This window comes from Anolis carolinensis, chromosome 2 (genome assembly GCF_035594765.1).
Source record: "Anolis carolinensis isolate JA03-04 chromosome 2, rAnoCar3.1.pri, whole genome shotgun sequence".
Classification (NCBI taxonomy): Eukaryota; Metazoa; Chordata; class Lepidosauria; order Squamata; family Dactyloidae; genus Anolis; species Anolis carolinensis.
In genome coordinates this window covers 91932351-91948184 of record NC_085842.1, presented here as the reverse complement: position 1 = coordinate 91948184, position 15834 = coordinate 91932351, and the positions used below count along the sequence as shown (strand labels likewise).

At 46.8% G+C, this 15834-nt stretch overlaps 1 protein-coding gene across 3 annotated transcripts in view; it reads left to right on the top strand.

Annotated features, from left to right (window-relative positions):
• The first annotated feature begins 3413 nt into the window (after positions 1-3413).
• Positions 3414-15834, top strand: part of lsm11 (LSM11, U7 small nuclear RNA associated) — a 74626-nt gene continuing 62205 nt past the window's right edge. For 2 of the 3 annotated variants that reach the window (XR_010002688.1, XM_003223479.4), the window contains exon 1: positions 3509-4504. Coding sequence is in view for 2 of the 3 variants with exons in the window: in XM_003223479.4 (XP_003223527.1) it covers positions 4078-4504 (427 nt within the window). In the remaining variant the exon portion in view is untranslated. Of the gene's footprint in view, positions 4505-15834 lie in introns of all 3 variants that reach the window. The other variant, XM_062970229.1, reaches the window with a different exon arrangement.

Below are 15834 nucleotides of genomic sequence, written 5' to 3'. Positions count from 1 at the left end.
TGGGTGTCACCAGGTTGGAGAAAACTAATGAAAATATTAAACAGGAAGAATAGAAGCAGCTATAAGATACTGCTTCTTAGCCCCTTAATCCACAAAGGTAAGGTTGATGGATAATGCAAGCCATAGAGAAACTTGTGCTACCATTCACCAGCAGAAAAACAACTTGTTGCTTTCCTAGGGCCCTTCTGCATTGTCTCAATATCCCAGGGTCTGTTCCCAGATTATCTGCTTATGCCTGGTTTTCTGGCAGTGGAGACTCATGATTTAGTTTAAAGAAGACAATCTGGTATCAGATCCTGGGATATAGGAGCAGTGTGCAAGGGGCCCTAGTGTAGATTCTCCACTGATAAGCACCACATTGCCTGAACTGGGTCAAAAGCAGATCTGGATTGCATCTAGATTGGATGGGGTACACTCCGAGGCTCAGGAGACCTGAGATCCCAGTAGACCAAGCATAGGCAAACTTCACTCCTCCAGGTGTTTTGGACTTCAATTCCGAACAGCCTACCGACTGTTAGGAATTCTGGGAGTTGCAGTCCAAACACCTGGAGGGCCGAAGTTTGCCCATGCCTGCAGTAGACTGTACTGTGATGCCACTGCTGCTTTTGGGATAACTCAGTTTCTTTGTCACTCCTAATCTAGGGTGTGGGAACCTTGCTGTTTTGCAGTAGGGCTCCTAAAACTGCATTTAAAAGTTTGGCTTAGGCAGAGTGTGTTTCAGCCACATCAATTTGAAGAAAGGATGTCAGATTGTGTGCTTACTTTGGCTGCAAAACTCCCACCATTGATCCAGTGGATTGCTGTTATCTGTGATGATTGCAAAGTAATGCAGCTGCTTTAAGGGTATGTTTATAATGTCTCACTACTGCCTCTTGTAGACATGTGGTTTCTCCTGCTTTCCTAGTTGCGGAGGATGTCTCGTGAAAGGCAAGCCTGTGACATTTACTACATTCCACTTGGTACAGAATCCCTGGCTTGTAAGCGGGTAAACATGACACCCTCTCAAAACAGCCATGGAAACTGTTTACATAACGGGCTCAAAAGTCTGCTGCGTGTACAACCTGAATTGTGAAATGTATAAATGGTACCTTCCTTACATTGCTGCATAAAACTGATAGGGGCTGAGCATCCCTTATCTGAGGTGCTTGGGACCAGAAATGTTTGGGATTTCTGAACAATGTACATAATGAGATATTGAGGGACTAAGTTTAAATAAGAAATGCATTTATGTTTCACATACATACATCTACATATAGCTGGAGGTTATTTTATATTTTCAATCGTTTTGTTTAGAAAGCACAGGCACTCGCTATCTGCTGCCCGTGTGGATGATTTGGGGATATTTCCGATCTCTAGATAAAGCAGACATGGGCAAACTTTGGCAAACCATAAATGTGGATGATAAGAATTTAACCTTTGACTATGTGTCTTCATGGCTTTTAGAGCAGGAAAAGACTAAGCTTTGAGTCATCCTACAAAGAAGACCGTCGAGTAGCTAGCTACTACAAGAAAAGCTAACGAAGCTGTGAGTAGCCAGGATTACACAAGGGTGTTCAATGTAAGAAAATGTTTTGAGTGTGGAGCTGTAAGCCACCTAATTAAGGATTGCCCCAGAAATAAAAAGGCCAGGTGTCTTAGCTTCAGCGAGAGAATGCCTCAGTGTGAGAAAGGCCTTGTGTGAAACTCCAGTGTAAAGGTTGCTGTGTTTAAAGCTTCGGTGTGCAAAGTATTGGGGTTTGTGGATGATAGATGGAAGCTCTTACGTGTGCCTGTGACGCAGAGACACCTTGCAGAATGATGCACACTCAGCTTTGCAGAACGAAGTAACAGAAACTTTTACTAAATCGAAGAGATCAACAGAACAATGCTATTCACAATAGTCTTTCTGTTTGCCTACAGAAATCGGCAGTTATAGGCAGCATTTTCTTAGTCCATAAGTCTGCTTCAGTAAAGACCAGCAACAAACAAGGCCTCAGAAATAGTCTGGCCTCTCTGAGTAGAGCCATCTTCTTTCCAGCCAGTATACACACTCAGAGAAACCTATTCAAACTGGTTCTCCTGCAGTAGGATATTAATTATATGTTATATATTACCTATAATATTACAGTATAGTGATATAGTTCAATATAGTAATATATAATGCTAATGTGATATGCTAACAATATAATATATTGTATGTACATACAGCTGCTCTGAGTTCCCTTCGGGGTGAGAAGGGCGTGATATAAATGTAATAAATAAATGTAGTAAATGAATAAATAAATAATTTTAGACTTAAAAGATAAAGGTAAAGGTTTCCCCTGACGTTAAGTCCAGTTGTGTCCAACTCTGGGGTTGGTGCTCATCTCCATTTCTAAGCCAAAGAGCCAGAGTTGTCCATAGACACCTCCAAGGTCATGTGGCTGTCATGACTGCATGGAATACCGTTATTTTCCTGCCAGAGCGGTACCTATTGATCTACTCACATTTGCATGTTTCTGACCTGCTAGGTTGGCAGAAGCTGGAGCTAACAGCGGGCGCTCACTCTGCTCCCCGGGTTTGAACCTGGGACTTTTCGGCCCGCAAGTTCAGCAGCTCAGTGCTTTAACACACTGAGCCACCGGAGGCTCCCATTTTAGACTTAGGCTCACCCAAAGTCTGAAATGACTTGAAGGCACACAACAACAACAACAATCCTAATTAACTTGACTATCTCATTGGCCAGAAGCAGGCCCACACTTCCCATTGAAACCCTGATAGGTTTATGCTGGTTACAATTGTTTTCATTTTTAAATATTGTATTGTTCTTTCATTGTTGTTGTTGTTTTGAACTACAAATAAGACATGTGCAGTGTGCATAGGAACTTGTTTTTTTCTTTTTCAAATGATAATTCGGCCCCTCCACAGTCTGAAGGATTGTGGACCGGCCCTCTGCTTTAAAAGTTTGGGGACCCCTGGTTTAGAGCTTTATAGGTAATAACCTGAACCTTGAATTGGGCCCGGAATATTATCGGCAGCCAGTGAAGCTGCTTGAACAGGGAGGTTGACCGCTCCCTGTAAGCAGCTCCAGTTAGCCTATTAAACATCAAATTAGGTTATAATCTTACAAATTAAGCACCAAAACATCATGTTATACAACAAATTTGACAGAAAAAGTAGTTCAATATGCAGTAATGCTATGTAGTAATTACTGTATTTACGAATTTAGCACCAAAATATCACGATGTTTTGACAACATTGACTACAAAAATGCATTGGGTAATCCAGAACGTTGGATAAGTGAGACTCTACTGTAGCTTAATCGGCTGAAGGGGAAAAGAAAGGGACCTGAGGCTGTTAGGAATGGTGGGAGATGGAAGTCCAAAACACCTGGAGGGAGGGCCCAAGTTTGCTCAGGCTTCAGATAAAGGAGGGTTGTCCTGTAGTAATAAACAAAACAAGGCAGATCCTTGATATAAACAAACCCTAGCTGTGGGAGAGCCAGATGGTTGCACAAGAAAGTTGTTAATTCCCACGTCAGGACTAGATCCTCACTCCTCCTCCAGGGAAGAAGAGCAGAGATCCCATTCCTTGCCCCCTTTGTGCGTAGAGCCAGCTTGGCATCAAAGCAAGCAGGCAAGCGGTGGCATTTATTGAAAACAGTGGGACGAGAGGTGTCATGTTGGAAGCGGCGTTGACAAGCGCGTGGGCTTCCCACTTTTCAGAGCACTTTTCATCATGAGAGGGTTTGGAGGTGACCTTGGGAATGGATGATTAGTGAATATTATGGGAAAATGAGGTGTTTACAGAAGGGGGGGGGGAGCCTGAGCCCAGCTGGGAAGAAAAGGCGCGAAGAGGGAGTTGGGGGCGAGACGCCAGCCCGGACTGAGTTACTCGTTGGCTCTGAATGAGCAACATGGGAGCTGGAGGCGCTTGATCCGGAGACCGAGCGCAGCGTCATCTGGCCGGATCCAGGGGCCGGAAAGGCGCGAAAGGAGAGCCGGGGCTTTGGAGGTTGCGCCACTCCTTACCCGTACACAACATGGGAGCCAGGCGTTGAGGGGGACTGGGCCCTCCTGGCAGGTTTGAGGCAAGGAAGGAAGGAAGGAAGGCGCAGGCATGGAGGAGAAGGCGGAGAAGAGGCCCGGGCGTCGTAGCCGGCGCCGCTCCTGGGAACGCTCCCCGAGCCCCGGCCGCCTGGACGTGGCCTCTCCGCGCTTCGACCCGCTCCTGGCGCTCTACTCGCCGCGGACGCCGCTGCCCTGCCCGGCCGCGCCCTGCTTCAACAACCTGGCCGAGTACGAGAGCTTCCAGCGCGGCCGGAGTAGCCGGGGCCCGCAGGCCGGAGGAGCCGGGCGCAGTAGTAGCGGCAGTAGCCGCCGCCGGAAGGGCCGAGCCGGGCGGGCGGCCTCCGCCCCTCCGGACCCCGCGCGGATCGAGCGGCTCCGGAGCCTCATGGTGGTCGAGAAGGCCGCGCCCGAAGCGACCGGGAGGAGCCGGGCCCGGGGCAAGAAGGCGCCGCGGAACGTCCTCACCCGGATGCCCCGTAAGGCGCCATGGGGCGGTCAGGGAGGGCGGGAAAGGGGCAGGCCTCGAGGGAGAGGAAAGGCCGCGGGCATGAGTCGCCCCTGGCCTTGGGTAGGCCCCCGCCCAAGATGCTTGCGACAGGGTGCCTCCAAAGTCGCCCGCCATACAGAGGGGGAATGGGGCCAAATGTACCTTCATTTACGAAATATTCATTACAAAATATTCTCCACTTGTTGTATATTTGAAAGTATACAAATATAGGTAAAGGTAAGGTTACCTCTTGACATTAAGTCTAGTCGTGTCCAACTCTGTATATTGGTGCTCATCTCCATTTTAAGCCAAAGAGCCGGCTTTGTCCGTATACACCTCCAAGGTCATGTGGCCGACATGACTGCATGGAGTGCCTTTACCTTCCAGTCAGAGCAGTACCTATTGATCTACTCATATTTGCATGTTTTCAAACTAGTCGGTTGGTAGAAGCTGGGTCTAACAGCGGGAGCTCACCCTGCTCCCCGGATTTGAACCACCGACCTTTTGGTCAGCAAGTTCAGCAGCTCAGCGGTTTAACCTGCTCTGCCACCGGGGGCTACAAATATACAACATTCTAAAATGTGTCATATAGTACGGTATATAATGTGAGTCCCCCCCCCCCCTATGTATGTAGACTGTTGGGACACCCTGCACTTTTGATGTATCATTATTATTATTGAGATATTTATTTATTTGCCCCATTTATGCCCTGCCTTTCTCAACCCCGAAGGGGACTCAAGGTGGCATTACATATAAGCAACTATTCAATGCTTTAAAACAGTGGTTCTCAACCTGGGGTCCCCAGGTGTTTTTGGCCTACAACTTCCAGAAACCCCAGCCAATTTACCAACTGTTAGGATTTCTGGGATTTGAAGGCCAAAACATCTGGGGACCCAGAGGTTGAGAACCACTGCTTTAAAACAACATACTGTTAAAATAAACATTTGAATTATAAATTTAAATTAATGCACATTAAAACATTAAAAAACATTACATTCACTGTTAAAAACCACATCACCCACAATCATAATCCGGAGCCCTTCCAGTAGTCACTGCACATAATCTGTATATATTATTGCACTACAATTATTCTCCGAAGGGTTGATCCCAAAGCCACGTTTTCACTTTCCTTCTGAAGACCAGGAGGGAGGGGGGCGATCTAATGTCACTGGGAAGGGAGTTCCACAGCCTAGGGGCCACCACTTGAAAGGCCCAGTCTCTCGTCCCTGTCAATTGTGCTGGCGAAGGAGGCAGGACCGAGAGCAGGGCCTCCCCAGACGATCTTAATCTCTGTGATGGTTCATAGGGGGAGATACGTTCGGACAGGTAAGCTGGGTCGGAAGCAGTTAGGGCTCCCTGTACTCCACTCCTGTTAGCAACCTGGCTGCTGCTTGTTGGACCATTTGTAGATGTCTTGGAGGATGGAACACAATTTTAAAACCGGAATTCATTTATGTTTCATTTACACCTGGAACATACTGCCTGAAAGTAATTTTATACAGAATACAGGTTGAGCATCCTTTGCATGCTTGGATGGTGTGTTCCTTCATGGCAGAATGGGGATGGACAAGATGGTCCTTGCGGTCTCTTCCAACTCATGATTCCATGTGTCAAGACCCAGGCTACGGAGCACCAATAACCATGCGCAGAGGCCAGATTCTATTTAATATCTTTATTAAAGGAATATATAAAGTCAATAAAAACAAGTGAAGAATGAAGTTCAGAAGTAGACCTTTCAGGAAAGGTCAAATATAGTCCAGAAAGGCAATGTCCAATATGTGATATTAGAGTCCAAAGTTATAATCCAATAACCGAAACACACACTTTGCCAAGCAAAGTGTGGGGAAATGACAAGGTCCTTTAGTCCAATGGAGCTTGACAACAAGGCTGGGAGACAAACTAGATTCTTGACAAACAAGACTTGATACGAGGCAACAAGAAGCAAGAACAAGGTCCGTGGCGAGGTCCGAAGAACAAGGCAGGCTTGGAACTAGAACAAGGTCCTGGAAACAAGGAACTGGAGTTGCGTAGTCCACACACGATCTTACTCCCGAAGCTGACGAATTGACTCCGCAAGGATTCCCTTGCGGTAAAACAGCTATATAGGATCTTGTTTTCCCGCCAAGGAACACTTTCCCTGGGGAACAAGAAGTGAAACCCAAACTGTGTCCAGATGCATGACTCCTTAAGATTTCCCAAGGAAAACAGGCTTAATCAGCTAATTGTCTGGCAGCGATTCTGGCGCTTCGGTGCTTCGCCTCCCTAGCGCCTCTATCTCGATTATAATTATCCCGGCGAGAGAACGGGGGAGAATTTGCCCAAGGCTTGTTTGGCTGACTTCCTGAGGGCAAACATCCTGCAGGTGCAGGGGCTCCGATTCTGGCTGAATCGGCGGGAAACCAAAGTTTTCCTCTTCGTCTGCCACAATAGTACTAGGAACGGGACTACATGGCCCATGAGACATCACACTATCCCCCTCCTCAAGGCCCCTCTCAAAAATGGGCCCTCTTCCCGAGGTGCGGGGCCGCGGCTTGGCAGGGTAGGCCTGATGGAAGCGGCGGACTAAGTCGGGGGCATGGACTGTGGAAGCGTCTTCCCAAGAGCGTTCTTCGGGGCCAAAACCCACCCAGTCAATGAGATACTGAAGGCGGCGGCGATGAAAGCGAGAATCCAAAATGTCCTGAACCTCGAATTCCTCCTCCCCGTCCACCAAAACAAGGGCGGGGGCCGGCTGGTCCACATCGGGGCGTACCCCATCCGCCGGAAGGAGCAGGGAACGAAGAAACACTGGATGAATGCGCATGGAGCGCGGAAGTTGGAGTTTGAAAGTCACGGGGTTAAGTTGCGCCACCACTGGGTAAGGACCAATGAAACGGGCATCTAGCTTCCGGCAGGGACGGTGGGAGAGCAAAAAGCGAGTGGACAATAGGACCCGATCTCCTACCTTGATCTCGGGGCCGGGCTGGCGATGGCCGTCAGCGTGGCGTTTATAGTCCTCCTTGGCTTGATCCAGTTGCTGGTGCAAGAGTTGTTGCACCGCTGTGAGTTCTTGCAGCCAGTCCTCCGCTGCAGGGACTTCTGAGGTTTCAATGACAGAAGGGAAGAAACGTGGATGGAAACCATAGTTTGCAAAGAACGGGGTTTCTTTAGTTGATGCCTGGACACCATTGTTGTAAGCAAATTCTGATAGAGATAACAGGGAAGCCCAATTGTCCTGCTGGTAGTTTACATAACAGCGAAGGTATTGTTCCAAAGTGGCATTGGTGCGCTCAGTTTGCCCATCCGTTTGGGGATGATGAGCTGAAGATAAACGAGAGTCTATGCCCAATAGTTTCTGTAGTGCCTTCCAAAAACGAGAGGTGAATTGAGATCCACGGTCCGTGACTAAACTCTTGGGCAATCCATGTAGTCTGAAAACATGCTGAAGGAATAAATCTGCAGTCTCTTTGGCCGTGGGGAGACCATCGCAGGGAATGAAATGGGCCAACTTGGTAAAAAGGTCCACCACCACTAGGATCGTGGTATATCCAAGGGAAGGTGGTAGGTCAGTGATAAAATCTGCAGAAATTATCTCCCATGGGCGAGATGGAGTAGGAAGGGGATGCAGTAGCCCTGAGGGCTTCTCCCTTCTTATCTTGGAGCGCTGGCATACCGGGCAGGTATTGACATATTTCTCCACATCCTTGCGGATCTTGGGCCACCAGAAATCTCGTAGGATCAAATGCATGGTTTTGAAAAGTCCAAAATGTCCTGCTGGCTTGCTGTCATGGCACAGACGAAGTGTCTTTTCTCTGCCGGGGCCTGGAGGGATGTAAACATGATTCCTGTAGCACAGTAGCCCATCCTTAAGTGAGAAAGGGAAACGTAGTCCTTGGCGAATCTGTTCTTGAGCCCAGGCATCTGCCTGTTGACTGGCTCTAATCTCTTGAGCGCAAAGGGGTTCTGGGTTAGAAGGAGTTGGTTCAATTGGAGTGGATTTGGTGTTTCCCACACTGTGAGCGTGGCAAAGTTCTCGGGTTGCAGCAATCGGGATTCGAAGGTCTCTCTGTGTCCTGCAGCATACTCTGGTTTTCGTGATAGAGCATCTGCTTGCTTGGTCTGAGCTGGGGTTACATAATGGATCTGAAAGTCAAAACGCTCAAAGAATAAAGCCCAGCGCTGCTGCCTCTGATTTAGCTTGCGGGCAGTTCTTAGATGTTCCAAATTATGATGATCAGTATGAACCTCAATGGGAAATTTGGCCCCTTCTAACCAATGCCTCCAATTTTCAAAGGCTGCCTTTATGGCCAAAAGTTCCTTCTCCGAAATAGTATAATTTCTCTCTGGGGCTGTTAGTTGACGGGAGTAAAAGGCACAAGGATAAAGATGTTCTCCCACTGGTTGCATGAGTACAGCCCCAATTGCCACATCGGAGGCGTCAGCCTGCACAACGAAAGGGGTTTTAGGATCAGGGTGCTGTAGAATTGGTTGGGATGTGAACAACTTCTTTAATTGCTGGAACCCTTTCTCTGCTTGCTCCGTCCAGCGGAAAGGCTGTTTCCCACGGATGCAGCTGGTGATTGGGTCAGACCAGCGGGCAAAGTCTGGGATGAATTTGCGGTAGTAGTTCGCGAACCCCAAGAAACGTTGCACTTCTTTCTTGTTGGTTGGCGCCCGCCATTCCAATACTGCTGAAACCTTTGCCGGGTCCATGGAGAGCCCTTGTGGCGAGACACGGTATCCCAGGAAGTCTACCTCTTGTAGGTCAAAAGCGCACTTTTCCAACTTGGCATATAGTCCATGATCCCGCAATCGTTGTAGCACCATCCTGACGTGCTTCTCATGCTCCGATTGTGATCTAGAAAACACCAAAAAATCGTCCAAGTAAATGATCAAGAACCGATCTAGATAATCCTGGAAGATATCGTTGACAAAATGCTGGAACGTTGCGGGAGCTCCGGATAATCCGTAATTCATGACTAGGGACTCGAATAATCCGAATTTGGTCTGGAAAGCGGTCTTCCATTCGTCCCCCTCCCTGATGCGAACTAGATTGTAAGCCCCCCGGAGATCCAGCTTGGTGTAAACCTTGGCCCCTCGAAGTCGGTCTAATAGGTCCGAGATCAAAGGCAGGGGGTAGCGGTTCCGCTTCGTGATATTGTTCAATGCTCTATAGTCCTCAACCAAGCGTAAGTCCCCTGACTTCTTTTTCACAAACATCACCGGGGAGGCAGCTGGGGATTGAGAGGGTCTGATGAATCCCTTGCGAAGATTTGACTCTATGAACTCCCTGAGAGCTTCTTGCTCTGGTTCAGTCAGGGAGTAGAGGTGTCCTCGCGGGATCGGGGGCCCCTCCACCAAGTCAATGGCACAATCGTAGGGTCTATGCGGGGGTAGTTTCTCGGCTTCTTTTTCATTGAAAACATCCCAAAAGTCTGAGTATTTCTTGGGCAAGGTGATGATGGGTTCAGCGTCTGTGGCATGGCAGATCTTGGCTACAAGACAATGGTTTTGGCAATATTTAGAAGCAAACTGCAGTTCTCTGTTGGTCCAGGAGATGTTTGGGTCATGGAGTGTCAGCCATGGAATTCCCAAAATCACAGGGAAGTGGGGGACCTCGGTAACAAAGAAGGAAATCTCTTCCATGTGTTCCCTTATCCACATTCTGGTGGGTTCAGTCCATTGGCTTACTGGACCCGTCTTTAGGGGACGGCCATCTATAGCCTGCACCACCCGGGCGTTCTTGAAATCGTGATATTGTAATTCCAGAGAGTCGGCATACTCTCTGTCGATGAAATTGTTTGTTGCTCCTGAGTCTATCATGGCATGGATCATGACGGGTCCTTTTTTCGCTGACCACAACGTGACCACTAGGAGAAATAGGACCCCGGTTTGCGGCTCTTGAGTGGGGTTTTTGACCGGGTTGGCGAGCCTCTCTACGCCCGGTTGCTGGCTTCCCCCGCCGGCTTGGCTCCAGCCGCCTCGGCCGTCTCCGTCTCTGCGGAGGACGCTGCCGCCAGGCGAGCGGCGGGCTTTCTCTTGGCTGGACATTCTCTGGCGAAGTGGCCCCCATTCCCGCAGTACCAGCAGAGGTTTAAACGTTGGCGGCGGGCCTTTTCGGCTACATCTATTCTGGGGCGCACATTGCCCAACTGCATCGGCTCCTCCTCGCTTCCCCTGGGGTATGGGGCTGGTGGTGGGGGTCTCCACACTGGACGTGGCTGAATACTGGCGGAAGCAGGGGGTTTCACTCCTGCTCTTCCACTTTGGCCTCGGAGCCACTGTTTTTTGTTGGCAAGCAGGACTTCGGCTCGTAAACAATGATTGATAAGTCTCTCAAGAGAATTTGGAGGATCCACCTTGGAGATTTCTTCCTGCATCTCGATGTTGAGACCCTCACGAAACTGTCCTCTGAGGGCCATATCGTTCCAGCCGGTGTTTTGGGCCAGCACCCGGAACTCGGCTATGTACTGGGACAACGGCGTGTCTCCTTGGAAGAGGCGCCGGAGTTTATGGCCGGCCGCCTCCTCGTTGTCCTCGATCCCCCAGGTCGCCTTAAGGTGATTCAAGAAGTTTTGCGCGGAACTTAGGTGCATGGAGCCCGCATCAAATAGCGCCGTCGCCCAATTGGCCGCTGGCCCTTCTAGGAGACTATAAATCCACGCCACCTTGGCATCTTCTTGGGGAAATTCGGCTTGATGGGCTTCTATGTATGCCTGGCATTGGCGACGGAAAACATGAACCTTGGAGGCTTCTCCAGAAAACTTGGTTGGAAGCGCCAGGCCAGGGAGCCGGATACCTCGTTCCTTCAAGCCCCGTATTTCTCCCTCCTGCGTATGGAGTGTATCACGGATTCTGTCTAATTCATCCTTGGAAATGGTATAGCTGAGTGGTTGGGCTTCCGCCCCGGTTCCTGTAGACATCCTGGCCTTAGGTTAATTGGTGCTTAGGGTGGCGGAGTCAAACTGTCAAGACCCAGGCTACGGAGCACCAATAACCATGCGCAGAGGCCAGATTCTATTTAATATCTTTATTAAAGGAATATATAAAGTCAATAAAAACAAGTGAAGAATGAAGTTCAGAAGTAGACCTTTCAGGAAAGGTCAAATATAGTCCAGAAAGGCAATGTCCAATATGTGATATTAGAGACCGAAACACACACTTTGCCAAGCAAAGTGTGGGGAAATGACAAGGTCCTTTAGTCCAATGGAGCTTGACAACAAGGCTGGGAGACAAACTAGATTCTTGACAAACAAGACTTGATACGAGGCAACAAGAAGCAAGAAGCAAGAACAAGGTCCGTGGCGAGGTCCGAAGAACAAGGCAGGCTTGGAACTAGAACAAGGTCCTGGAAACAAGGAACTGGAGTTGCGTAGTCCACACACGATCTTACTCCCGAAGCTGACGAATTGACTCCGCAAGGATTCCCTTGCGGTAAAACAGCTATATAGGATCTTGTTTTCCCGCCAAGGAACACTTTCCCTGGGGAACAAGAAGTGAAACCCAAACTGTGTCCAGATGCATGACTCCTTAAGATTTCCCAAGGAAAACAGGCTTAATCAGCTAATTGTCTGGCAGCGATTCTGGCGCTTCAGTGCTTCGCCTCCCTAGCGCCTCTATCTCGATTATAATTATCCCGGCGAGAGAACGGGGGAGAATTTGCCCAAGGCTTGTTTGGCTGACTTCCTGAGGGCAAACATCCTGCAGGTGCAGGGGCTCCGATTCTGGCTGAATCGGTGGGAAACCAAAGTTTTCCTCTTCGTCTGCCACAATAGTACTAGGAACAGGACTACATGGCCCATGAGACATCACACCATGATTGATCCTTGAGGCTAGAAGTATTTTGGAGATATTATTATTAATATTTTGAGGCATGTTGGGAAACATGATGGGAAACTGACCATTTAATGCACTTTCACAGCAGCGTTGAAGAAAATGTTTCGCTGTGCAGATGATTACATAGGAAATCCAGGAATCAGTCTGGTGGTTGTACAAACCACAGTGCACTGATGCACATTAAAGACTTTCAGGTTGTACATGCAGTAGGTGTTTGTTGTCTGGCCACCCTAGCATCGAACTGCATTAAATGGTCAGCTTTTGAGATGGGACACAAGTCTAAACATGATATTCATTTATGTTTCTTTTACACCTGAGATTCCCAGCTGGAAATTAAATTTAGACAGAACACAAGTTGAGCATCAGAGTACACAGAAATCCTAAATTATGCAAATGGGTGTCTAAGGGTGGTTCTATACAGCAATTTAAACCAAGTTAGGAAGTGAATGAAAGAGAACCAGTCTCCTGTGGCGCAACTACATGGTTGTCCCAGAAACCAATTAAAGACTGGGACAGTGGCCACACTATCCACTGATGGTAAATCGGGAGCAGATCCCAGAACCGCGGTATCAGTGGCTAGATGCACATATGCATTCTGTTAGGGATCATTTTGATTACGAGCCCTGCGTGGGATATACTCTGATCAGCTACACCAGATTTTCTGATTTATTCCGAACTTTCTGGTGAGTTTCTTTTAACACATGGCTTCGGACTTAATGCGTGCTACAGCACTCACTGGGGCTGTATGTTTTGTGGACACCCCAGTCTCAATACAGCTTCAAACTGCATAATAATGCTTGTTTAGAATTGCCCGAAGATAGTAACATCTTTATTTTCTAAGGGTTCAATATACATAGGCTTTGTTTCATGTACAAAAATATTTTAGATGTATAAAATAATGTTCAGGTTATGTATTTCAGGTGTGTATTAGTTTCATGTTTAGACTACATATATGCAAGTGCTGTATATGGATTTCATTTTTTTTAAAGAATTCGGAATAATCATACAGTAGAGTCTTGCTTATCCAAACTTCACTTATCCAACATTCTGTATTATCCAACACAGTCTGCCTTTTAGTAGTCAATGTTTTTGTAGTCAATGTTTTTAATACATTGCAATGTTTTGGTGCTAAATTCGTAAATACAGTGTATTTACATAACGTTACCATGTATTGAACTGCTTTTTCTGTCAATTTGTTGTAAAACATGACACTTTGGTGCTTAATTTGTAAAATCATAACATAATTTGATGTTTAATAGGCTTTTCCTTAATCCCTTCTTATTATCCAACATTTTCACTTATCCAACGTTCTGCTGGCCCGTTTATGTTGGATAAACGAGACTCTACTGTAATAATAATAATAATTTTATTTCCTATCTGTCTCTCCTCATGGTTTGAGGCCAGTTACAACATTGCTAAAACACATAATCAAAACACATAATCATTTAAAAATACTCCATAGAATACACATATTAAAACATATTTCTATAAAATACATATAAAATACACAAAACAAAGGTTAGACATAGAGTGGAAGTTTAAAATTCATCAAAACTATCTGGATAGGCTTACAGGAAGAGATAGGTCTTCACTTGTGTCTTAAATTCTGACTGCTGTCGGAGTTCTACCAGCAAGTTGTTTCACAGTTGAGGGACGGCGGACTAAAAGGTCCTCTGGGTGGTGGTTGCCAGTTGTTCTGGCAGGCTGGAGCAGACACCCCCCCAGAGGACCTTAGTGTTTGGGGCAGATTGTATGGGAGAAGGTGATCCTGTAGGTAACATGTACCCAAACCCTGTGGGACTTTAAAACAATACCAACACCTTATATGTTGCCCGGAATCTAATGGGCAGCCAGTGGAGTGACTTTACAATAGTTTTGTGTGTGTGTGTGAGGAGCGACTTGCACCAAGTTGCTTTTGGTGTGAGAGAATTGGCCGTTTGCAAGGACGTTGCCCAGGGGACGCCCGGATGTTTTGATGTTTTTACCATCCTTGTGGGAAGCTTCTCTCATGTCCCCGCATGGAGCTGGAGCTGATAGAGGGAACTCATCTGCACTCTCCCCGGGTTGGATTCGAACCTGGCAGCCTTCAGGTCAGCAACCCAACCTTCGAGTCACAAGGCTTTAACCCACTACACCATCGAGGGCTCTTTTACGATAGGTGTAATACCAATCTGGCTGCTGTATTTTGAATCAGTTGGAGCAGGGGTCCTCAAACTTTTTAAGCCGAGGGCCGGTCCACAATCCTTCAGACTGTTGAGGGGCCGGATTATCATTTGAAAAAGAAATACAAACAAATTCCGATGCACACTGCACATGTCTTATTTGTAGTGCAAAAACAACGACAACAAGAACAATGAAAGAACAATACAATATTTAAAAATAAAAACAATTTTAACCAACATACATTGATCAGGATTTCAATGGGAAGTGTGCTCCTGCTTCTGGCCAATGAGATAGTCAAGTTAATTAGGGTTGTTGTTGTTGTTGTTGTTGTTGTTGTTGTTGTTGTGTGCCTTCCAGTCATTTCAGACTTTGGGTGGGCCTAAGTCTAAAATGTATTTATTTATTTATTATTTACTGCATTTATTTACTACATTTGTATCACACCCTTCTCACCCCAAAGGGGTCTCAGAGTGGCTTACGAATTATATGTACATACAATATATTATATTATTAGCATAGCACAATGTTAGCATTATATATTACTATATTGAACTATACCACAATACTGTAATATTATTATCAATATTATATGTATATACAATATATTACATTATAAAACTGAGGGCGGGGGCCAGGTAAATGACCTCGGAGGGCTGCATCCGGCCCCCGGGCCTTAGTTTGGGGACCCTTGAGTTGGAGTTTCAGAACTTGGTACAAAGGTAGCCCAATTTGAAGCACATTGCAGAAGTCCAACCTTGAGGTTACCAGCACATGCACTATCATCTTAAAATCCTCCAAATCTAGGAAGGGGTGCAGCTAGCGTTTCGGCTGACATTTGGAGAGACAGATACAGAAGCACTCCCAAGCTGTGGACATAGTTTTTCAGAGGGAGTGTAATCTCATCCAGTATTGGTTGACACATCTCCATTCCCAGATTAGGACTCTTGATGGCAAGCACTTCTGTTTTGTCTGGGTTCAGTTTCCTTTTGTTTTTCCTCATCCAGCCCATTACCTCCTTCAGGCATTCATTTAGAGGAGACACGCTATCCTTAGCTGAAGGACATTTCATCTGTATTCTTAATAATTTTGTGCGTGAAACAAAGTTTGTGCACTCTGAACAATCAAAGAGTAAAAGTGTCACTATTTCAGCCACCCATGCAGGCATTTTTGGATTTCGGAACATTTTAGATTTCCTGATAAGGGATGCTCAACCTGTAGGTGTACCTGATACATTTCATAGGTATATGGAATTAAAAAGCCCAGGACTGTAGAGTAAAAGGTCATTGTGGTGTAACATGTCTCTTGTTTGGTTTTGGGCACATGTTCACTGTGTGTAAATTA